The sequence below is a fragment of the Phalangium opilio genome, unplaced genomic scaffold (genome assembly GCF_054372755.1).
Source record: "Phalangium opilio isolate 3A_F unplaced genomic scaffold, DU_Popi_V2 ptg000540l_1, whole genome shotgun sequence".
Classification (NCBI taxonomy): Eukaryota; Metazoa; Arthropoda; class Arachnida; order Opiliones; family Phalangiidae; genus Phalangium; species Phalangium opilio.
Window position 1 is genome coordinate 170,654 of NW_028324244.1, and position 24,595 is coordinate 195,248.

The 24,595-nt window shown below is 38.3% G+C and overlaps 3 protein-coding genes across 4 annotated transcripts in view; 1 reads left to right on the forward strand and 2 right to left on the reverse strand.

The window, feature by feature from the left end:
- Nucleotides 1–22: 22 nt before the first annotated feature.
- On the reverse strand, nucleotides 23–854 carry LOC149588510 (small lysine-rich protein 1). 2 transcript variants are annotated; one of them, XM_089862485.1, is made up of 4 exons: nucleotides 780–854; nucleotides 592–653; nucleotides 418–507; nucleotides 23–348 (listed from the first exon to the last, which is right to left on the reverse strand). In XM_089862485.1, exons 2-4 carry the CDS (start codon nucleotides 606–608, stop codon nucleotides 189–191), a joined length of 267 nt encoding a protein of 88 aa, XP_089718611.1. In that variant the 5' UTR covers nucleotides 609–653; nucleotides 780–854; the 3' UTR covers nucleotides 23–188. The 2 variants fall into 2 exon arrangements, with proteins under 2 accessions (XP_089718611.1, XP_089718609.1); XM_089862483.1 differs by having other exon boundaries at nucleotides 418–510; nucleotides 780–844.
- Nucleotides 648–1,394, forward strand: LOC149588511 (protein Abitram). The gene has a single exon (XM_089862481.1). It carries the CDS (start codon nucleotides 704–706, stop codon nucleotides 1,304–1,306), a length of 603 nt encoding a protein of 200 aa, XP_089718607.1. The 5' UTR covers nucleotides 648–703; the 3' UTR covers nucleotides 1,307–1,394.
- Nucleotides 1,395–24,595, reverse strand: part of LOC149588512 (SLIT-ROBO Rho GTPase-activating protein 1-like) — an 82,422-nt gene continuing 59,221 nt past the window's right edge. Inside the window, exons 3-18 of the mRNA XM_089862444.1 lie at nucleotides 9,126–9,309; nucleotides 8,838–9,003; nucleotides 8,688–8,750; nucleotides 8,425–8,583; nucleotides 7,944–8,072; nucleotides 7,637–7,858; nucleotides 7,444–7,545; nucleotides 7,091–7,267; nucleotides 6,692–7,001; nucleotides 6,399–6,611; nucleotides 6,212–6,317; nucleotides 5,914–6,135; nucleotides 5,749–5,828; nucleotides 5,529–5,573; nucleotides 5,233–5,413; nucleotides 1,395–5,160 (exon numbers count right to left, since the gene is read on the reverse strand). Coding sequence (XP_089718570.1) covers nucleotides 3,675–5,160; nucleotides 5,233–5,413; nucleotides 5,529–5,573; nucleotides 5,749–5,828; nucleotides 5,914–6,135; nucleotides 6,212–6,317; nucleotides 6,399–6,611; nucleotides 6,692–7,001; nucleotides 7,091–7,267; nucleotides 7,444–7,545; nucleotides 7,637–7,858; nucleotides 7,944–8,072; nucleotides 8,425–8,583; nucleotides 8,688–8,750; nucleotides 8,838–9,003; nucleotides 9,126–9,309 — 3,845 coding nt within the window. The 3' untranslated portion in view covers nucleotides 1,395–3,674. The remainder of the gene's footprint in view (nucleotides 5,161–5,232; nucleotides 5,414–5,528; nucleotides 5,574–5,748; nucleotides 5,829–5,913; nucleotides 6,136–6,211; nucleotides 6,318–6,398; nucleotides 6,612–6,691; nucleotides 7,002–7,090; nucleotides 7,268–7,443; nucleotides 7,546–7,636; nucleotides 7,859–7,943; nucleotides 8,073–8,424; nucleotides 8,584–8,687; nucleotides 8,751–8,837; nucleotides 9,004–9,125; nucleotides 9,310–24,595) is intronic.

The window sequence follows — 24,595 nt, forward strand, 5'->3', positions numbered from 1 at the left end:
TTGGTAAAAGAAACGCCGGGGCTTATTCAATTCAGACAATGACTGAACTGACGTAGCTAATAGAGCTAAGTCAGGCAGTGCGGTTGGTTTTTAATTATTATAACAATTATTTTGTTGTTTCGACATATCTTTGACGGTAATTAATAACCATTGCGAAATGTAGTTGTTATTATTAATTTCACTCTAATTTACGACCTCTTTTTTTTCTTTTTTCCCTTAGCTCTTTTCTTCTGATTGCCTTGCCAAGGGAAGCCACACGCTGCTAATAAATCTGGGATATTATGCACCAGAAAATAGGCATTTTCTATAGCAACTGGACTCAAAATGTCCACCGTTTGACGATGGCCTCTTTTCAATAAAAATTTAAAGGTAATTAGTATATTAAATTGGGCAATAATTGGACCACCACACACTTACTTGGAACTGGAAGACTTTTTCTTGACATTCTTGCTTTTAAGTTTCGAAAACTGTAGCCCTAATTGACTATCTTGTTCCACTTTCAGTTTACTTCTGAAGCGCGCGCGGGAAAAACTAATTAGATTAGACCTACTGACCTTTGAACTATCATTATCGTCTGCTCTTATTGATTACGTTATTGGCGTTGTCATTTCACCGTCTGCCTTCTATAATCTCGCGCTATCGTCTAATTAAGCCTAGAAATCAATTAAAATAAACAAAATTACGGCGGTAAAATTAATTAGAAATGTCGGAAGAAGTTTCTAACGGTTACAATTTCGAGGAAATAGAAGTTGATACTAAGCCTTTGCCCGATTACTTACCCGTCAATCGCGTCATTCAGTCCTTCCAATCAGTGATCGAGAGATATTTCGTCCCTAAATTTAAACTGGAAAACGATCCGACTAAAGATAAATGCGTATTAATTCATTCGAATAAAATATGTTTAATTACATTGGCTCCTAATCACCCGATTTTAAATGAGAAAAAAACGGTGGTCAAGGTCAATTACCAAATCTCTGACCGCACCAATCGATTGGACAATAAGGTGTCGGGGAAAAAGAAGAGGGGCGGTCAGAAACTGCAAGTGGGGGACATTGTATGCGTCATCGATTGCCAAGATGGCGCCAAATTTGAAATTAAAAGCGGCCTTAAAGGAAATTTGATGGAAGTTAATGAGAGGTTAATTGAAAATCCTTCATTATTGGTCAGTAATCCGTGGGATAAAGGATATATGGCGGTAATGATGTTACCTCTTCATCCAAAAGACGCGTTAACTAATGAGTTTGGCTTCGTTTCATTGGAGGAATACGAAAAAGAAAGACCAAGGCCTACATCCGAAACCAGTTAGGCTTAAGCAAACCTTGTATAGTTAGGCTTAAGCAAACCTTGTATTGTTGTAAGAACTTTCTGAAAAATAAAAAACTGTTAAAATAATATATCTTCTCAGAAACCATTTTTATTTCATCAATTACAAAATAAGACAGTATAGCTTTTGGTTTTCTTTTCAAAAAGATTTGTTGTTTTTTTTTAAGACTAGAAATAATTGTTTCTTCGTGAAAATCATCCCTTCTTTCATCAATATCAATCAGTACGTCATCGGTTTCTCAATTAATAGGTAGGTACATTTAGATAAAAAATAAAATTACATTATACATTCAAAACGCTACGAGAACATTTGTTTTTTTCTTTTAATATTAACATCACGAATTAATTGTTTTTTAAAGTTTTTGTTTTTTTTTTTTGGAAGTTAAATGTCACGTGTTTATTTAAGAAGAGTAGAATTAAAAACAAAGATGGTGGTTTTATTATAAGGCCTATAGAGAAGAGAACTTTGGCAATTTTTGGTTGGTTTCTTTTGTTTTTTAAGACCCAATTTTGGGGGAGGGAAATATTCTTAGTAGTTGTTTTTTTTGTTTATCTTCTTCGGAGTAAAATTAGAAGGCACTCTTTTTTGTATTTGTAATTTGTTTTTCTTTATTTCTTTTCTTTCGTAATGTTACGTTTGTAATAAATTACTAATTTCTGGATATGTGAAATGGGTTTGTATTTTATTAGACTTTTTGATTTGATTTTAGACTTTCCCCAGTATACTAATTAGTGTGATTAGTAATTACCCTTAACCCATTTCGGAAATTTATAATTTTAAAATTACTTTTCTTTTAATATTTATTACTTATTAAGTGTATTTAATTGTTTACTATAAATTAATTAATTAATTAATTTAAAGAAAACAAAGAAACACTGTCGACCCAAAAACTTGGCACACGATTACGTCACGTGGAAGATATAATAATTTAGATAAAAAGCGTTGAAATTCCTATAACGTTTATGATACCTGTTTTTATTACGATCTACCAAGAAGTGATATCTAGTTTATTAGGGAGAAGGTATAAATTCATTCATCCACATTTATAATCTAGCTTTATCTCCAGTCCAAACGTAACATTACGTAGGTCCGGAGTTAAATTAATCCCCGCAGCCTCTAAATTACAACCAACCAGCGAGATATCTCATTGGTTCTTGAAAACTCACGTCAGCACGGCGACGCGAATGACGAAAATTACAGTCATATTTTCCGACTGCGGAGAGGTTGGCGAAATAGGCCGGCCTCCATTTACGCCCCCCCCCCCTTGTATTTTGAAAGGGGGACTGCAGGGACTATTTCTCGCGAATACTTAGGCATCTTATACCTTCTCCCTAATAAACTAGATATCACTTCTTGGATCTACATTAAAGGTACCGGTTTATGGTTTATTCTAGATAAACACGGTAGTAAAAATCGAAAAAATGGATTTGTTTATAATTATAATTGAGAATAAACCTTACGCCGCTGATTAGGAAAGCATTTTTTTTTTACAATAGGCTTACGAATCCGGAGAAGAAATAAAAACTTATTTTTTTTTAAAAAAGGTTCAGTCAGAGTCTAAACACCAAAAAGTATCGGCGGCCATACGTAACTCGTACTCTAATATCTTAATTAATTAAACTGACCTATTTAAATAATTAAAGGTATAGTCTCCGCGAATTAATTAATTAATTGTTTAAAATTATATATATTACACGCGATTAAGTCTAAAAAAATAAAAAAGATGCGTATATATCATTCTTGTTTGTAGTTCTCAGACTGTGTCGAAATTATTTCGTACAATTCGTAATCGTAAAATCAAAAACGGATTTATGCATAAATCCGTTTTTGGTAAAATATATATATTTTACAAAAAAAATGCTCCGTCTATTTCGGCGCTAATTGTTTAATTAATTAATTACTAATACTCTAAATATTCGACTATTAATATGTATAAAAACAACGAAATGAAACAATTGAATACTTTATATATAAACTAGAAAACTAAATTTGTTCATAGGTGGATCATAATTGCAACAAAACGTTCTACGATTCTTTCACGATCATTCGCTCGCTCGTCGATAAAATAAACGCGAATACTACATTAATAATAATAATAATAATAATTAAAATTCAAGACGTACTTTTTATATTACACCGTGGCATTTGATACAATATTTCCCTTAGGCTTCATTTAAACACCAAGAACAGTCTAGGGATGGGTAGGTGGGTGGGGAATTCGACTTACCTCTATAGACTACGTCAAAAATGTTAAAAAAGAAATAAATTCGAAACCTTTTCTTCATCTTTTATTATAATTACGACGACGGTAAAGCAGCGGCGAAGAAGAAGAAGAAGAAGAATAAGTTTGCTAGCACGAAGTTTGCTTGTACTCTCTTTCCTGAGTTCGTCGCTGTACTTCGGGCGACGGAATGTAATTAGTGGGTTTTTTCATAACGGGAGGTTTGACTTTGACTTGAGGTTTCGTCATTAAATGAGATCCGGAAGTGTCTTTCGTCAAGATGGAAGTGTCTTTCGTCAAGATGGAAGAGTTCGTCGTCGTCGTTGTTGTTTTCGTTTTGTCGGTGGCCAAGGGTTTTTCGGGAATATCGGGAGGCTGCAAGTTCTTTCCGCTACCGGAAAGATGTCGCTCGCGTTCAGTCGGAACCTGAGGTTGGAGATGATGGTGCGTCGGTTTATTAGAATCGATATCAGTTTCTAAGGAAGAAGCGTTTTGGGCTGGGGACATATCGACGTTAGTGCTAGCGCTGCGTCTAACCGCGGGGAAAGTTTGGGTCTGAGCGTCGCTCAACGACTGCCCGCCGCCGCCACCGCTGATCATTAAGGGGGAAGAGGAATTGATTCCGACCGTTTGACTTCGAGACATGGTTCCCTTCTTCATGGTGCATTGATTAGAAAGGGCGAATCTTTCCGCGGTCGTTAATTCGCTGAGACTTCCACCGATCCCCGATTCCGAAGTTTGGGAAGCGGTCCGCGTCAATTTCTTCACGACACCGACGGTGGCGTTATCGTCACGGATTCCCGAATCTTTGGGAGGAGATTCGCCCAAACCTCCTCCGCCACTGGAAGTCGAGGAAGTGGGACTAGACGGGTTGACGGGCAAGTCCATTACTAAATCGGGCGTATCTTTGCAGGACGCTCTCATCAAAGTCTTTTTGACGCTTTTCGTCTCTAAAATGGTTTCGTCGTGTTCGTCCAATAAATCGCGCCGTCTCTGGAGTTGTCTCTCCAGTTCCTTTTCCTTCTCCAAGGTACTGATGCTGGTATAAACCTTGGCTAAGGTGCTATCCAAGTCTTTGGCCAGCTCATGGTTGGAGCGTTCGTCAGCGGGGTCGTAAGCCGACAAGTCCCTCAAGTTTAAATCACTCAAACTAGTACCTGTACTACTGATGTGATCCGCGCACTCCGTTCCGCTGTCGTCTTGAATGTTTTTCGTCGATTCCTTTTGACGCTTCAACTTGGAGTTGGCGTCGCCGCCGGACTCGTCGGCGCTGAGACAGGGACGCAGCTTTCGGGCGTCCCAACCGGGAGAGACCAAGGGTTTCAAGCTATTTAGGGAAGAAGGACTCAAGCTCCTTCGACGACCACGAGGGTCCGAATTTCTCGGGGAGCCCAGTTGGGAACAAGGAACGGAATTGGTTGAAACGTCCAAGAGAGAGACGTCTCCGTCGCGAGAACTGCAACTTTCTTCCATGATAAAATCCGAGGAGGAATGAATACGAGGACTAGGACTGATCCCTGATAAGGAATCGCTGCTGCTACTGGCACGGCGTCTTTCGCCCCCTCCTCCTCCTCCTCCTCCGCTGTCCGTACTGATCTTATCTTTATCCTCATCCCTGATTAAGCGCAATTAAATTAAAGTTAAAGTCACCCTTTCCCCAAACCCCGAAAATAAACGAAACACAAACCTAATTTTCAGGAGGATATATTTATCCGGAATAAGACCATCGCGTCCGTTAAAATTGCCTCTCCACCAATCATTTGAGACTTGCGTGTACAGAGTCAAAGTGTCACCCTTATGAAAAGAAAGTTCCCTATCGGAACGAGCTTTGAAGTCAAATTGCGCCACAGCCTCCAGGATCTCCGCTTCTGTCAAATTAATTACTAATTTAAGACCTCGAAATTAAAACAATAATTAAGACAACCGCCGCCAGAAGACAAAAGGGGGGAGAAAACTTTAAAAATAATAAAAACATAAACTCACTCCCAAAAAGATTCAACGCAATATCTGGTTCGGGAAAAACAGCATCTTCAAAAATTATTAACAATCGGAGGTTTAATTAAAATAAACATAAATAAAAGTAGTAACGAGTTGAAGTATAAGTAACATTAATTAAGGATAATTAAATTCAATCAAAAGTGCATGTAAAATGCGGGGAACTAAAATGGTAAGACCATTAATAAATAAATGGAAAAGGAATTACCATCCTCACTGGGAACATTGTCAGCCTCGGAATCGTCTACTTGATCAGGTCCCTGATCGGGAGGTGACTCACCAACATCGCTATAAGAGATATAGTCATTCAACACCGGAATATTCAAGGTATGTACTCGATTCGAAGTACGCGTCAAAACCCGGCGTGACTTACTTGTCATCGGGAACGTTGGTACTAATATATTTTTCGTAAATAATGCCGCCATCATTGGGAAAGATTTCTTCTTGGTAAATAATCAAATTCTTAATCAATTCGTTGACCAAGTTTTGATATTGCACCTGATCTTTGTCCTCCGGAATGGGCAATAAAGTGGGACCGAAACAGATGGCCAAATTGTAAGGGTCCATCATATTTTCGTCACTGAACTCCGACAAACTTAATTTATAAAGGTAGGTAGGCTTATAAATACTTTCTAGCGACTAAAGACGACCCGAAAGTAACATTAACTTACTGGTTCAGAAAAGCGAATAGATATCGTAACACAATGACAACGGGACGAGGTAAGTTAACCACCAAATCTCTTACTCTACTGATAAACTCGTGTTTGGAATCTAATTCTGTATCGACCCAATCATATCACAGAGAGCGGCGATTAAAACCAAGTACCCGAGAATTAAAGTAAGTATCAAAGTACTTACGGCTGACTTCCATTAAAAGCTCAAAGTAGTAAATTGGAAAGAGAGGTTCTCGCAATTCGCGCAAGTACAATTTGAGCACGCCCCCCACCGAATTGATATCACTCGCGTCAGTCATGTCCGCCAGCGGATCGTCCCCTCTCTCGAAGGCTTCCTTGAAATTATTAATCTCAACTTGGGAACCCGATACCCGGAAAATACCCTGATGGTGTAATCCTAAAGTCGCCAGCCAATAATATCGGGTAATTAAACTTAGGGCGGGGCGGGTGGGCGAGACAGGGTAGTAAAGTACTTACCGTAAAGGTTAATGACGCGTATGCAGCTTTGTATCAGAAGCGGAATCTCTTGTCCGGTTGATTCCAAATACTCTTCGATGCTACCCCCGAATAATTTTGGTTGTCCAACCATGGGAGTTCGACCTATACGTTTCTTGCGTATTTTCTGCGGTAAAGAATGAGGTCTAGTGGCCGGGTGAGGCGAAGATCCGACGGAGGATGTCTGCGATAAGGAATCTTCCTCCTCGGAACCCAAAGCCCGACCCATCACGCTTTGTTTCGCTTGTAAACGCGCGATTAGGTTACTGCCCAATGTGTATTCGCGGAATTTCTGCCAAAGCAAAAGACGCCGCGTTGATTATTTATTATTATCGGGTCGCGCGGTTAATCCTGACGCAATACGTAACGGGGTATATTTACATTGAGATAAAAATCTTCAGTCTCTTGTCTATCGGCTCGTAGCTTAATGGCCACGGCCTCGGGTTGTTTCACGATGCACCGGTTGTTTTCTTCTTCGAAAAGCGAAGAAACGTCGTAGTCTTTGGCCGTGATCATTTCCAGCAATGACCTTTCAGCCGTTTCGAGCGTTTTCCATATCTAAGTTTACAGTCAAATGATCGAACTTAGCCCCGGACTCCGTTCAAACTATCAGCGCAATTCGAATCGCATATTCTAGAGATCGCTCCGAGGGTTGCCACGAGATTCAAATTTCCCTGACCCCTTATTACCCCCTGACCCTTGGCAGCCCTGGTCAGTAAAATTCATCCCCTTACCTCTTCGCTTTCGGTTTTCAAGGCAGTCAACCGTTTGGCCAACTGTTTCTGACGTTGCTCCAAGTCTTCCTTAATGTTTTTCTCAACCGAAATTTCTACAACCTTAATAATAAGTAAAGCCGACCCCAAGAAACATTAGTAACCAAACCCGTTGGCTAATCGATAAGAAACACGTATAGTTGAAAATACTGACTTCATCGGCCTTGCGCGATTGGAATTCAAATTTCTTTGGCACCATAAAGGCGGAGTTGTTAAACTCGAGGAACTTTTGTTTGTCGACGCGCGAATCTAAGCTCGTGATACACTTATTCATTCCGTCAATGTGGCTTTGTTGCGATTTGCGCAAACTATCTTCGGAGCTTAAATGCATCATCAATGTGCGGGCCAGACACGTGTGGAATCCAAAATCCATACACTAACGTACACACGCGCCAGTTTTACAATAATGTCTAGGGCATGCAATGCAATTGGGGAATATGGGTAATAGAATCGTATCTTACATCAACGAGATCGGATAAATCATCCACAAAGTACTTGTGAATGGCCGCGTTGGAAGCGTCCATACAAAGAAGGTAATCGTTTCTGGCTTTCAAAGCTTTGATTTTGGCATCATTGTATTTAGACTGCCTCTGATTAAGGTTAAAAGTGATATTGGACTTGAGAGAGAGAGAGGCATATTTTTTTCTACACGTAAGATGTTAGGCCTACGTTTGCTAATTTTAATTTAGATTTTAAGGGTGTATCTGGGGTTTAATCTTGGGGCGTAACCTCTTAATTTAATGGGGGCGTATTTCTCTAAAAGAAATTTGAGAGTACACTATAGCGGAGGCCCCCCACCCCTGTATATCTTAAGTGGTTCTTGTTAAAAACATATTTTAACTTATATAAGGAAAGACTAAAATATAATGATTTATAATAATATATAGGCCTAGTCCACGCCCAATTTGAAAAATGTTTAATTAATTTGAATAAAGTCCTTACTTTTTCAATTTCTTTCACGATCAACCTGAATTTTTTGGATCGTTCTAGCTTTTCTTTGGGAATGGACTGCTCTAGTTTAGCGCGCTGAGATTCAATGGCTCTCAATTTGCCTTCGGCTTGACGTTCTTCGGCGTGGTAAGTGTGGTACGTTTTCATGGACTATAAATAAACAAATGCATCCAAATATAGCCATGAACCAAATTAGGAATTAAAGTAATAAAGCGGACACTGAGAAATAAAATGAGAAAAGCGCGGAGGCTTACAGTGTGAAGTTCGTGCAAAACTTTCAGCAATTCTTCGTGGCCTTCTATACCAATTTCCCGACACTGAAATAATAAGTCGAAACATTTTTGACCCGATCCTTAAATGGTCAAATAGGCTGCCCTAGTGATTAGCCCCACGACGAAGCTTACCCTTTTGTATATCCGCTGTACATCTTCCATGATGTGATTGAAGCGGCTTATAAGTTGATTGGCGTAAATCTCGCTCAAGACGGCGTGATCTCGACTTTGGCGCCTGGTCGTGGCTACCAGATGTTGCCAACACGAATAAGACGAGAAAAGATGCCATTGCTCGCGTCTTAAGAAATAAGCGGGCAAAATCCACAAATAAATCACTCGGAAAAGTTCCCTAATTGGCACCCCCATACCCGCAAAACCCTCGTGATTGAAGCAGCTCCCAACCAAAAGAAAATGTCTTACTTTTGTTTTTCAGCTTTATGACGCAGTAAGAGTCCTTTGGACAACTTTTCAAGAGATCGTGAATATTCCAGTTCGACTTCCGCTCTTCTCCGGAAGTAATCTTGTATCTCGGAGACGAGACTGACTTGGGTCTCTAACCTGACGTCCAGACATTTCAATTGCTCGTTCAATTGTTGCCTGATATCTGATCAAAAGAAACGAAACAGAGAGAGAGACATTAATAAAAGACTTGGCGTCATCTTTGACGTTCACCCACGCCAAACTGGCTGTTACGTCTTTATCGTTAAATAAACGAACTCGCGGTATCTGTTTTTCTACTCTATCTATACAGTATGTTTTATAAATTAATCCCATATAGGACCACCAAATAAGAGTTTAGTCAAGTGGGGGGAGGGGGCCTAACGTTTATTTTTGGGAAATATTTTGACATAAATTTACGTCAATACATTTTAAATTTATATTACGAACAAAATCTGTAATTAATCATAAATATAAATTGGTTCATCCCGATGCCATTCTCCTCCTCTATTGAAAAATTTGCCAGATGAAGGAAACTCGCGGGCCGGTTTTAACATTGGCCAGACGTTTACAACGTCATTTGAAAACAGGCTATAGAAACGTTCGATCATTCCCCTCAATAACGGGTCCCCATTGTGATAGACGGGCAGCTAGGCAGGGGAAAAACAGCGATAAACAACACCGAACAAAATCCGCCTGCCAGAAAAACGCGTCTCGAAACCTATTTGGACAGCTCTTGGAGAAGAAAACAATCTCTTGTTTATATTTTTGTGGAAAAGCTTAAAAACAGGACCGCGCCGCGCTATCCTCCAAAACCATTAACTTTGACCCCCAGGATCCCCGAAAAATCCTACACTCTTAAATGCCCCAAAGATTTTTCCACCCTGTTCCGATGGCTGGTGCATGGGATTCTCATTTCCGAGACAGAGAGAGAGAGAAAGTAAAAGGTCAAAGTTGAACGGAGAGAGAGAAGGCCAAGGATATAAAACAAGGCGAAAACGACCAACTTTAGTTTCCTGTCGTCAGTCGTAAATTGTATCCCTAAATTCAATCGCAATATCCGTTTACAGTGTTTGGAAAGCCAAAACAAACTTTACTCCGTAATTAGTCTTAGCAAAAATCAAATTAATAAGTAAACAGAGAAAAGTAAACTTCTTGTTGAAACAGTGGATGTGAAAAACTCAATTTTATTCGAAGGATAATCAGTGAAACCTCGGAAATACCGCTTTTCCTTTCACCGTACTTTCGAAACGACACGAACCTTTACGTAACCGAGATATAACGAGCAAAGTCTAATAATAAACGAGCGGTCGTATTTTGGTAGTTCAAACATTGACAGCAAAAACCAAAAATATTTCAGGGACGCGGTAGGTTCTTGGATGAGAACAAAATCACGGCAGAGACAGGGAAAGCCCTTTGGGGTGGAAAAATCATCATCTCGCGCATGGAAACAAACATACGTCACTCGAATCAACCCGTGACCTTTACTAGAACTATATCTGCGCAAATGTCACTTGAATCCAGAACAGAGAGAGAGGAGAGAAACAAGAGAGAGAGAGAGAGAGAGAGAGAGAGAGAGAGAGAGAGAGAGAGAGAGAGAGAGAGAGAGAGAGAGAGAGAGAGAGAGAGAGAGAGAAGGGGAGAGGAGAGAGACAAGAGGGAGGAAGGAAGGATTCGGTAATGAATGGAGGCGTCAATATTAGGAAGCCGAGGAGAGAGAAGTTATTTCGGGATGCTGAGCGAGGGATTGGAAGAGGCTGAAGATAAGATGCGAAAGACGACGCGAGTGGAAAAGCCTGTCGGGCATTTTCCTGACCGATATATTTTTATTTTTCTATTATACACTAGAGTAAATTCAGCAGAACTCGAGCGACAATTTTTGGCGCCTTGCAAAAAGCTTCCCTTTAAAGAATATTCTCTAGTTTGGAGACACACACACACCCTATCCTAACATCCTTCCTATTTTGACCTTTAAAGCTTCGAAAAATCATGTCCTCTATTTTACCAGCAATGACATTAAAAAAAAATTATTCTCATAAAAAAGGGCGAGCAAAACGTCCCGGCTATAACTATAGCGTTATCAAACTGCAACAGCTGAAAAGGCTTTTTATGGCAGATATTTTATTACGAGATACCATCTTCTTGGTATTAAACGGGACAAATGAGTCGGAGACACCATTAAATAAATGACAAAAGGAAAACCAGATACTGTTGATAATTAAATAGGGGTAATTTTGTTTGCCTAATTCAAATTTGACTTTCTAAGTCCGTAAACAGGGTTAGATTTAATTTTAGAAGTAGGAATGGAGAACGGAACGGTTAGTATTTACTTCAGTCCGACTCACAGACCACCCAGTATAGAGCGTACTCTCCCTCCAACACGTAACAAAAAGTTTAAATTATCTTATTGGCTATCACTTAAACTACGTTTTGATAACCTTGCTGACGGGGACGTCGAAAAATAGTGACGTAATTCCTTTATACCTCTCTCGCTCGACACCACGTGGAAGGGGGTCCCGGGTCCGGGACTTTGACGCGCGCCCAGATTACTCTGTTCTCCATTCCTACTCCTAAAATTAAATCTATCCCTGCCGTAACTTAATGTGAAGTATAATATTTAGAGAGTTGAAAGCAAGATTTCGTATTCTTCCGAAAGTGGGATGGATATACTTCTGGGGTTTGAAGAGGTTATTCAACCTTTCCTTTTGTCTATATCCGTAAAACAATTTTTTTCTTAAGCCTAATATTGATTCTTCGAACACCCGGCCTTAATATAAACAAGAGAAACTGCTTTATCTACAATTCCGTTATGGAACCAGGAAGGGATACGTATAAAAGTGTTTTTGTTATAGTCCTAATACTATAGAGAAAGAGAGAGAGAGAGAGAGAAATGTATTTCATTTCCGGTTAGGCTTGTAGCGAAAATAAGACCTACAAACCATCTGTAAAAACAAAAGAGATGGCTTTCCAGCCTTGCAGTAAACCTGGAAATTCGATCAGATCCATATTTTATTCAATAACAACCAAAATATAGGCCAATACTTATAAAATTCATATTTTCATCTGGTAAAAGTCGAGATGAAAATTCCAAAATTTAGGCTTCAAATTTCAATGGAGAGAAGTAATAAAAATGTTGATTGATTGAAAGGAGAGGATGGAGAGGAAAATATAGTAATGGCAGTTCACTTCTTTCCTTGCGTAAATCCATATGAAAAAAATAGTACATTGCGCCGTTACCGTGCCTCCATACGCGTGTAGTATATTTATACACATACACCTCAATGCAAAAGAGTGAGGCCAGTTTTAGGGTTAAGGCGAATATAGCAAGCAGAGCTACCGTATTGAATTCGATTCGCACGTACGATCGTGTTTGGAACGAAATTTCACTCCAGAGTTCGATTTTGGGAGCAAAAAATTTCATCTTAAGAGTGTACTACACTGTAACGAGGGGGTCTCAAATTTAAATCGCATTATCATAAGGCGTTCTCTCTAGTATACTTTAAGCTTGGAAAAATCTCGGGAGGCTCAAGAGGGATGCGGGTGTAAGAAAAGAGAAGAGGAGAGTGAAAACGGAGGACGTGGGAGATTGGAGTTGAGATATGGATTAAAAGAAAAGGGTTTCAAGGCGAGGGATAAAGAAAGAGAGAGGTAGCGCGTTATGGTTCACACCTGCTTTTTTAACGGTGATGGGTGGACCCTAAGGGTAAAGTTTAGGTAACCGTCAAAAACAGAGGACCACCCAAAAAAGGAAAGGATCGGGATCCGTACTCGCTCGACACTCTGTTTTCTTTTCAGCACCCCTAACTAAGGGGCCCCTTTTTATTTAAACCCCAGAAAACTCGGCGTCTTCCAAGCTAGCGAGATGGAAGGGTCTACGTGGAATTTTCAGAACCAAATTCCCTGACTTTTCCAGGTTTTCCCTGACCTTTTTAGGCCGAAATTGAGTGTGAATGTTTACAGCACGTTTTAAGTGCTTATAACTAAATAAACTCGATCTACATTAAGTTTTCCAATGTATTTGTTTCACCAAAATGATTAAGAAACATTTTAACTATAAATAACAGTCTAAGAGATTTTTTAAAGGCATTTACTTTACAAAAACAATTCTAGACAGCATTTTTAAGGATTGCTCTATAGTTTTCTGTGTTAAAAGACGAGATGAGGAGAAACTTTCATTACTCTTTCAATAAAGACTTATCCCCAGAAATTTTACCCACTAAAATCAAATTCCCTGACTTTGCTGAAACTTTTAAAATTCCCTGACTTTCCAGGTTTTCCCTGACCCGTGGCAACCCTGGAATTTCCTATATCAACACCTAGCTATTAAAATATATGAAAGTATTTTGGAAAATGCGACAGCGTCAGAGACCATCTCAATTCTGACCGTGAATTTTTGCGTTCCACTGTCCCTGAAAACCGTCCACTACTACGTCCTAGCATCTCTCAACGAAATGACGTCAACTTGTCGAGGGACAAATGACAAAATAGCGCAATCGTGAATTGCGCGACACCAAAAATATATATATAGACGATTCTTGCCGCTCTACTTATTTTGAGGCGAAAATAAAAGAACGGGCCGAGCGACCGAATATAGTAACAATTTATACACGCTTTTTACTCCTATTCCTTTCTCGGCAATAAAATACCGAGTTACGAAAGAAAGAAAGAAAGAAAGAACAGAACAGAACAGAAAAGACGGGGAGAGGAGAAGAGGGGGTTTATGGTATGGGAAATTGCTTTTTTCGACTCCCTTGTCTTGGAGAATTTTTACGCCAAAAATAGAATCAAATTTATTGTTCTTTCTTTTAGCCACTCTCCATCCCGTCAAGAGTGACATTAAGCCCTAGGGCCAAACCTTCCCCCCCCCCATGTCTATGAAGAGAGCGACATATTATTGGCATTATAGTATCAGAAAGGCGTAACCCTTGATTTAAATACCTGAGGTATATTTAAAAATAAAGGATATTATAGGGCAAATTGTCCTTTACAAAATGATACTATAAATGAAGTATACCTTGACGTGGGTCGAGAAAACATTTCCGAGTGTTTCAATAAGCTAATCAGGGTTCAAACAATTTTTGGAAAACAAATTTCCCCGAGATTTAATGTTTCCGTGTTTTTTCCCCATATACTTCCCTGAATTTTCCAGGTTTTTCCAGAATATGGAGTATCCTATAGAGCAAATGTTAACGAAGGAGGGGGGGGGGCAAATATGACTATAACATACTCAAAGGACATCCCCGTTTCTCTAATATAACCACAGTTATAAGCCTCCAAATTATAGTGTAATGTTAATCCTATGGAAGGGGCTATGTTTATGAACCATTTGCTTAATTACTCGGCCCCTGTTTGACGCAAATTTCCCTGATTTCCCTGAATTTTACTAAAAATTCGAAATTTCCCCTGAGGTTTTTGTCAACTATTCATTTCCCTGATTTTTCCAGGTTTTCGCGGTTTGTATGAACCCTGAATATAGTGAATAAGCTAATTAGCCCAAATTTTCACCCACGTGGTGTTTAATTATATTTGGCGGGAAATGGCACGAGATCCAAGTTCAGTAAACTCGCGATATCGGCGTGATTTTCCCGCTTATGGACTCATCATTACTACCCAAGGGCTAAGGCGTTTTCTAGAATTATACGAAAAGAGACCATCTTCTTTCTGCGCGGTCGCCACGAAAAATATCAAATTTCTTTGAATTAAAATCGAGGCAAATGTACCTGTAGAGATGTTTAAAGAAAACCCTTTAGCGCCTTTACGCCAAAATTAAACCCCAAAAAATTTATTTCAAGTATTAATTAAAAATAAAATAATAAAAAAAAAAGATACCCGTGGCAACCTCGATTGAAAATATTATGGTAAGAAAGGAAATGAGGATCCCGATGAATTAATTCAAATATCCCATGAATGTTGAATGAAGTGTCACGAATTAAATTTGATAAAGTTGTAATATGAATATTTGATCAGGGATAGATTTAATTTTAGAAGTAGGAATGGGGAACAGAGTAATATCTAGGCGCGCGTCAAAGTCTCGGACCCCCTTCCCCGGGACGGGGGGGGGGGTATGAAAGAAGAGGCGGGTCATAGCGACAGAGGTGAAAAGGAATTACGTATTTTTCGCCGTCCCCGTCAGCAACGTCATCAAAACGTAGTTTAAGTGAGCCAATAAGATAATTTAAACTTTTCGTTACGTGTTGGAGGGAGAGTACGCCCTATACTGGGTGGTCTATGAGACGGACTGCTGAAGTAAATACTAACCGTTCTCCATTCCTACTTCTAAACTTAAATCTATCCCTGAGGATACAAAATTGAAAATCCGTTTCGCAAAAATGCAAAAATGGCGTCGTTACCCGTGGGGTTTAATTAAAAAATAAGTCTTAATGAATACGTTAAATAGGATCTCGCGCGAGGTGATATTAATTAATTACTAAAAAAATTAAATAAATAAATAATGAAGTGAGAAAACGAGCTCAACCGCATTTTACTGGAAAATAGCATAGCGAGTCTAATTTTATTTTATTATAACTTTGAACAAATCGATTAATTAAATAAATGAATGAACCTTCTTGAAAATCAATTACTAGTTTGCGTTATCGCTATAAAAACAGCTGGAAAGATAGGCCGCGGCAAACTAGAAAAAAAAAATAATAATTCCAGGCGAAATTCGATAACTCAATCGGTATTTTTTTTTGGGATAGACGACCTTTTAATATTAAACATAAATTTAATATATATATATTTTTTGGCTAAAAGGCTTAGCAACGGATACGCGTAGGTTCCAAAATATTAATTTTTACAGCTCGTTAAATTTTACAAGCGGCTATTCCTTCGTTTTTTCTAAGGCTAAATTGAATAATTTATACATTTGCTAATAAAAAACCTCGTTTGAATTAGTCATTTTCGATTTCTAATTTCCAAAACGGGTCATTCAAGAAACTACCAAGAAGTGATATCTAGTTTATTAGGGAGAAGGTATAAATTCGCGCCAGCTTTATCTCCAGTCCAAACGTTACGTAGGTCCGGAGTTAAACTTAATCCCCGCCGCCTCTAAATTACAACCAGCATCACCTCATTGGTTCTTGAAAACTGACGTCAGCGCGGCGACGCGAATGACGAAAATTACAGTCATATTTTCCGACTGAGGAGAGGCTGCGAAATAGCCCGTGGCCTCCTTTTACGTCCCCCCACCCTTGTATTTTGAAAGGGGGACTGGGACTATGGCACGCTCGAATACTTAGGCAACTTATACCTTCTCCCTAATAAACTAGATATCACTTCTTGAAACTACATAACACTTTTTTTCCCAGATAAGTTAACGCGTTGTTTAAAAAAAAAAAAGAAAAAGTATAAGGGGGAGTCTCTAGTTGACCTCGGATAACCCCTAACGATTTGGTAATTAATTTTTAAAGGCAATTTATCATGGCGATACACAACCAGGAAAACATTGGCGGCTTCGTAAAAAAAAAAATCTTTCAAGCGGTCCTTTTATGTACATACCTAAATTGGTTTCTTATCAAGGGACGGTGAAATAATATTGAAAGACGGTGATTATTAACGATAAGGAGTCGTAAGTTAATTGTTTAATATTTCATAGCACCTTTAAAGATAATCTGACTTTAATTAAGACAGACCGAACCTAGTTTTTCCTCGTTTTGAAATTGACCCCTTTTAAAAAGTACTATACGGTTTTAAACGTATAATGAGAACCTAAAACAAATCCCCTATCATTTGAAAAAGAACCGAAAATGATCTGGGAGGGTTTCTTGATTCTAATTCTTTAAACAATCGCTTTTAAAAGATAATGTAAAATCGGTTTAAACACGATAAGGGTATTAAATATCTGAGAATAAATACTTTTATGTAGTTCAAGGAACGTCTTTTCCTTTCCTAATTTTAATACAATCAATGAACACTCGAGTTCAATATCAAATTGATAAAAAATTAGATCAAATCCATTTTTCAGGGTCAGTTACGTCTTTGAATTTAAATTAGATTTATTCTATTTGAAATTGGGGCACTGTAATAAAAACATTATTTCAAATAAATTCACTATCTCTCCGGAGTTCAAATGACAACATTTTTTATCTAAGTTTCCTTTAGAGGCCACGATATATAAAACCTCTTCCAACCATGAAATATGGTAATGCAAAATAAATCCCAACGGGGGAGACCAAATTACAACCAAATTCTCAGTCAATGGATGCATTATGTTGGGTTGAATCATAAGTTCATGAGATATATGTTCACCGTAAGTTTGTAATGTCTGGTAACTTAGAAACCGGAGCTTGTCATGAAGTGAATGAGGTAGGTCATAGATTCTGGGTAAAGCGAGGGAGACCTGGGTTTGGCGCTGTCAAAGGCTTAGTAATGCAGACTAAATAGGATTAGATGGAAGTCCTGCAAAATTAACCAACGAGTGTAGGACTTCAATTCTCGCTTGTCGTTCTGCTTAGAACTAGCTCGAACTGTAAGTCTCTCAGTAGCACTACGAACTTGTATAGGTAGTGTCCTACTTATCATAGAACATATCACTTATAAACTTATGGTTGAATGTAGATACCAGAGACCCTTTCGGGGGTACAAAAAATCTGTAACAGATTATGTGTTTGAATAAAATCAAAACGATTAAGGCCTAAACTTAAAAAGACATAACTGGAAGTAAAAATGAACATAATTCGTTGACGCGAATAAGAATAAGTCTTGGGGTGTTGATTATTGATGCCCCCCCAAAAAATGACTACGGGTTACGAACCCTGAACTTATTTCGATCCTTGAAAAGAACAATATCCTGGCATTAAAAAAACGTCTGCACAAATCTCATCAAGATGCGGCGGCGACGGGGTCTGTATTCATGGCAGGGCCCCATGCACTCTTGGAATATTTTGTCGGTTAGACACGGGGATGAAACTTTGTAGAAGAAAAGCGAGGCCTCCTTGACATCCTTATTAAAATCAACGTCATTCATTTGAAATAATTTCTACATATTCCTTATACAAATACCGAGACCCAACTACATGCACCGTATACTGTGGTTCAACTACCTAGGCCTATACCCTCTCCTTTTGGTTATCTAAAAAGGATCAGCAAATTACACAGGTGTACGAGGGAATAGGAAATGATGATACAATAATAGATAAATTCTGTAGGAAGGGGGTATTTTGTTCAATTGCTATATTAAAAAAAGAATTAAATAAAATTGTGAAAATCTATATCTATATAAATCAAAGTCCTGACTGACTGACTGACAATCAACGCCCAGCCCAAACCGCTTGCCCTAGAAGGCTGAAAATTTGCAGGAACGTTACTCATAAGTAGTAGGCGCGTACTAAGAAAGATTTTTCCAATCCGTCGCCATCTTAAAAAATGGCGACCAGAAATGTAAAACCTCTTCTCTATGCAACAAAGTCCGCGCGTTTCAATCGATTTCACAAATATTATTAGTACACTGGTTTCCTTAACCTATAGACGGGCTGAATGGTCTTTCGGGTTCGATTTGTTGCCATCTTTTTAAATGGCGGCCAAAAATTTAAAAACCCTTCTTTATGGAATAATGTCCGCATGGAAAGTAAAAAAAAAGTCCCGACGGGCTGACGGGCAATGCCGAGTGCCTTCGCTCCTAGGGAGCTACAAAAATATTAGTCATCAGTAGAATCTACCCATTCTTTATATCATTTTGATGGAAGTTCTTATTACATACGACTAATAATACATCTTTAATTGAAATGAATTACAGTGTTTGGAACACTTGGTGCGTATCACACCCCCGGGCCAACCCGCAATGAACTCTACATCACGAAAGGTAAATTACTTTTAAGGAAAACTATACAAGTAAACATTTCAATTCAACTGCGAGTAGCTTAGCGTCTGGTTTCCATTTTTATCAGTTGACCCGAGCTTATTTATACCCCGCACCCTAAAGAGGAGCGAGAGAGAGTGGGTTCAACCGAAATTGGGGTTATTTACAGACTAGAGTAACGGCGGTTCTTGTTATATTTCAATTGAACTTGATGGGGTAATAGAAAAAGATATGCCATTACTTCAAATACGGTATTGGATACATTTTTGGATACGCTCGAAATAACAAAGCGAGACGATACTGGTTGGCCCAATCTTCTTGGATGATTGATAAAAATGTAACTTTGATTCGATACGCTTGTTGGGATGTTGTTGAAGACCCCCCCTCCCACACAAGAAAAGACATTGACCGTGCCATTTACAACCAAAAGTTAAGTTGTATAAGAAAGTAAGTATTGCTGCAGGGTTTTGGTTCATCACCTTGAAAGCCAATTGTCTTTGGGTCTATTTTTACCGCGTTTGAGTAAGTGAATACGGGGTTGTATCGGTTTCATCCACTGAACGCCTAAACTAAACCGTAGCTACGCCAAAGTTTAAATTAAACGCCTATAATTTCGAGGTCTAAGAACATTTAAACCTTATTTTAAAGGCCGACTTCCAGCGAAAAGAGTGCTAGCGAAATGACAACCGAGCATCGAGACTAACAATGAAGCGACCGTGCCGATTTTCGAAGCCCCGCTGGGTCAAAAGTTGGAAGGGTTCTGGCTAACTGAAAGCCGTGCAATGCGGTTCTAGCGAACTGAAGATGAACAATAGAAATCCTTTTAAATTTATTTCCTCTCGAATTTTTGCTTTCCCCTGAAGGAAATTCTCTATCGCGTTTCTTCAGTTCGCTAGAACCACATTAGCTGGAACTCTTTTCGATGGAAGTCGGCCTTTAAGCCCAACTAAAATATTGACGAGGTTTAGGCACGACTCTGCTATAGAAACAAAACAGTAAATCGGGAAAAGGGCCTCCAATTATGTGTCAGATGGAGAAGAAGCTAAAGGAGCATGCGCCCGCCAAGATTGTCATTTTCTCCGTTATAACTATACATACGCCCCGTCATTACAGTAGACTATATACTTTAAAAGCCGGGGTACCTCGAATCTTTAACCAAAATATTTCTTTGGATTTCTATATGGTATTATACCCTTACAAAAAAAGGTATAAAATGTAGTTTGTTGTATTGATTTGAGAAAAGACATTTCAACGAGCGCCGTGCGTGTCAAGAGACACTCTTCGAATCAAGCTATCAACTATAATATTTTTTCCCCAATTTTCAAAATAACGTGACACTTTCACGATATTTTCACCTTTAACGTTTACTACAATCTAAACTTAACTACGGCATAATGTACAAAACGCATCATAAGTTTATAAGTGATACGTTCCAATCATAAGTATGACACTACCTATATACAAGTTCATAATGCTACTGAGAGACTTACAGCTCGAGCTAGTTCTAGCAGAACGACGGAAGCGAGAATTGAAGTCCTACACTCGGTGGTTAATTTTGCATGCAGGACTTCCATCTAGGTCCTATTTAGTCTGCATTACTAAGTCTTTGTCAGCGCCAAAACCAGGCGTCTTCGCTTTACCCTTGAATCTATGACCTATACTTCAATCACTTCATGACAAGCTCCAGTTTCTAAGTTACCAGTGACAAACTTATGAAGGAACATATCTTATGAACTTATGCCGTATAGATTAATCTGATCGCAACGAGAAATATAAACCATAATCATAAAAACTAGATTTGTATCAATTCCAAAAGCAATTTCTATTTATAAGTTACGATGGATTCTTTTGTTTGAGCCGCGTGTCTCTTAAAATATACTTTAAATATTATCTTTGTTTGGAGAAAATTGAACCCAGCGTACAAAGAGAAAGAAAACTTTAATCTAAATCCGACCTGATTAAACAAAAAAAAAAAAAAAAAAGAACCTTGGAAGATAGGCTAAAAGATTATCAAAAATTCTCGTTTCAGAAAGTTTTAAATAAAAGATGAAGTTAAAGTTTGATATAGCCCCACCCCTTTCTTCGTCAATTCAAGTTCAAAATAAACTTGGTTAGTCGCTTAGATTCAAGAAGATCTCTTCTCACTTTCGAGTTAAGTTGTCGAACCAGTAAGTACTGGTTTTTAATTCGGTAAGCTCACCCAAATTCGTTGGAAAAGAATTGATATCATTATCTTTTAAAAAGGATGAAATATACGGTATTAAACACGGGCGGGTGTGCCCTTGTTCCAAATCTTAATAGCAGACGCTTTTTTTATAGTTTTTCTTAAGCGAGTTATATCTTATAAAAGAAAATAAAAGTCACGAAAAGTGAATATTAATTTTTTCTTTCTTGAGATAAAAATAAACTAGACCCTAAAATTAAAGTCTCCTCTATATTTGTACGTCGTTCATTATATTTTATTCATTCTTAGTTATCGCATCAACTCGTAACAAGAAGTGATATCTATTTTATTAGGGAGAAGGTATAAGATGCCTAAGTATTCGCGCGCCATAGTCCCAGTCCCCCTTTCAAAATACAAGGGGGGACGTAAAAGGAGGCCAGGCTATTTCGCTGCCTCTCCTCAGTCGGAAAATATGACTGTAATTTTCGTCATTCGCGTCGCCGCGCTGACGTGAGTGACTGGAGATAAAGCTAGAAATGTGGCGAATTTATACCTTCTCCCTAATAAAATAGATATCACTTCTTGCTCGTAATTATATACCAATAAATGCAAATTTTATACTAACATAGATGTAGACCCGTATTTTTTGTTTTACATAATAATATTACGAAAAATCTGGGTCTATACCATCATTATGGAAAAGTTAAAAAATGATGAATTACATTTATTTTTTTCCCGCAATTTTAATTAAAAATCTATACGCACGAATGATTTTCGCGGTTTATTTTTTTGCGCGAAAGTTTTGGCGGGACGAATTCATAAACCAAACTTGTCTATATGGACCCGTATCCCTCGTTAATTTCGAAATGATTTAAAACAATTTTTACAAAAAAATTTCAAAGTTGACTTCCCGTATTACGTCAAGGTTAAATTTAATCATATACCCCTTTTACCAAACGATGGAATTTTAAATTGCTTAATGGATAGGCGGCTTTAATTACAAGGTTAAAAGCTAATTAAGATATTTAAATTCCAGAGTAATGTAGCTAGCTAACCTAACCTACTAATAACAAACATCCAACAGAAGTAAATAAATTGGAAGACTACAATAAAGTGATAATTTCCTTCGCGTTTCTTAACTTTGGGACCAGGAATGGATTTAATTTTAGAAGTAGGAATGGAGAACGATTAGTATTTACTTCAGTCCGACTATGAGTTCATACAGCTTTTGTAAAAAACAAATTTCCCTGAGATTTCCAGGTTTTTTCCCATATACTTCCCTTAATTTTCCAGGTTTTTCCCGTATATGGAGTATCCTATGGAGAGCAAATGTTAACGAAGGAGGAGGGCAAATATGACTATTACATAATCAACGGACATCCCCGTATCTCTAATATAACCAGAGTTACGAGCCTCCAAAGCTTAGTGTGATTTTAATCCTATGGAGAATATGTTCACGAACATTTTGCTTAATTACTCGGCCCCTTGTTTGACGCAAATTTCCTTGAATTTTACTAAAAATTCAAAAATTTTCACTGAGGTTTTTGTCAACTATTTATTTCCCTGATTTTTCCAGGTTTGTATGAACCCTGTAATTAAGAATGTCAAGTCTGACTAAACTAAAATGTCTTTCTTCGCATCGACGATATTATGATTCCGTTAGATTTTGTCACATTTTTTGCCCAGTTTGAAAGGAACCAACTCAAGAAGGTTGTTTTTTATTTCGGCAGCTGGAGAAACTGCGCGTTAACAGACCTTATCTGGCTGGCGTTTTATATAAGCTTCTTTGGTACATACATAGCGGGTGTAAAAGACTAGATCTAAAAGGAGGGCCCCTTCATCCCCGGATGTGCCATTCCAAAAAAGAGAGAACCAGCAGCTTAGAAAGAAAGAACGTAATATAAAAAATGTCTAAAAAACTCTAAAAATATTTTCCCTCGCATGGTTAAGGGATTTCGTTACGAACATCTTAAAAAACTCGACCTCCTTCAATTGTCGTTTGCAAAAAAAAACGACCCGCGTGACAAAGACACCTTCACTTTGCAGCGGGTAAGATCCATTTAACTTAATCCAGTTCATCTTATAAACCTTGCAAAGTGAAGATGACTATAACTTGTCTCAAGAGTTAAAACTAAAATAAAAACCCTTCCTTTTCTGAAATATTTTTGTACTCGCAACCTATTTTTAGACTTGGGGACACGACGTCATCAATTTACTCAATGACAAAATTATTCGGCAATCATTGATACAAGGGTTAGAAAGTTTCCAAACTACTTGTAAGCTATTTGTTTATTTTATGGAGTTACAATTTGGCAGCGTGAATTATTTATGCAAAAATATTGGTAAGAACAGGGATAGATTTAATTTTAGAAGTAGGAATGGAGAACAGAGTAATATCTGGGCGCGCGTCAAAGTCCCGGACCCCCTTCCGCGGGACGGAGGGGTATGAAAGAAGAGGCGGGTCATAGCGACAGAGGTAAAAAGGAATTACTGGTATTTTTCGTTGTCCCCGTCAGCAACGTCATCAAAACGTAGTTTAAGTGAGCCAATAAGATAATATAAACTTTTCGTTACGTGTTGGAGGGAGAGTCGGACTGAAGTAAATACTAACCGTTCTCCATTCCTACTTCTAAAATTAAATCCATCCCTGGTAAGAACAAGCGGGTTTAAAAAAATATATATAGATTTCCTTGCCAACTAGGATAAAAACGGTGTACGTAAAGGAAGAATGAAGTGAGATTAGGCCGAATTTATTCATGCAGTTTTGATTGAGCCTAAGCCTAATTCAGAATGATTCCAATATCCCTTTAGAAATAAAATAAATACCCATCAGTGTGGATATATTTCAAACGTGCGTGTAATTACTATCTTTGCCTGCAAGCCAGCCAGCAACCCAAACCCATAAGAAACACGGTGTTGAGTCACTTGGCTGCTTTCAAAGTCGGTACCACTTATCATCAGCGGTGCGATATAAATAAACTTTCTCTTTTTTCAAATCTCCCTTTTACTCTTCAAGAGCACAAAAAATAAGGAACATATCAAAACTATATAGGATATGAAATAACATTTTGTAGAGTCAAGAAGTGATATCTAGTTTACTAGGGAGAAGGTAAAAATTCGCCCCACATTTATAATCTAGCTTTATCTCCAGTCCAAACGTTACTTAGGTCCGGAGTTAATCCCCGCCGCCTCTAAATGACAACCAGCCAGCATCTCATTGGTTCTTGAAAACTCACGTCAGCGCGACGCGAATGACGAAAATTACAGTCATATTTTCCGACTGAGGAGAGTGTAGCGAAATAGCCCGGCCTCCTTTTACGTCCCCCCTTGTATTTTGAAAGGGGGACTGGGACTATGGCGCGCGAATAGTTAGGCATCTATACCTTCTCCCTAATAAACTAGATATCACTTCTTGGTAGAGTATTATAGACAGTGCCAACAACCAAAAATAAAAAAAAATGTCTTGCCCGGAACGCCCCAGCTGTTATTTTG

What these genes read in the sequence shown, in the direction of transcription:
- LOC149588510 (XM_089862483.1), bottom strand. An exon ending in AAAAAGTCTTCCAGTTCCAA is followed by an intron (nt 349 to 417) that starts GTAAGTGTGTGG and finishes TTTATTGAAAAG; the next exon opens with AGGCCATCGTCAAACGGTGG.
- LOC149588511 (XM_089862481.1), top strand. Translation starts at nt 704, where the DNA reads ATGTCGGAAGAAGTTTCTAACGGTTACAATTTCGAGGAAATAGAAGTT.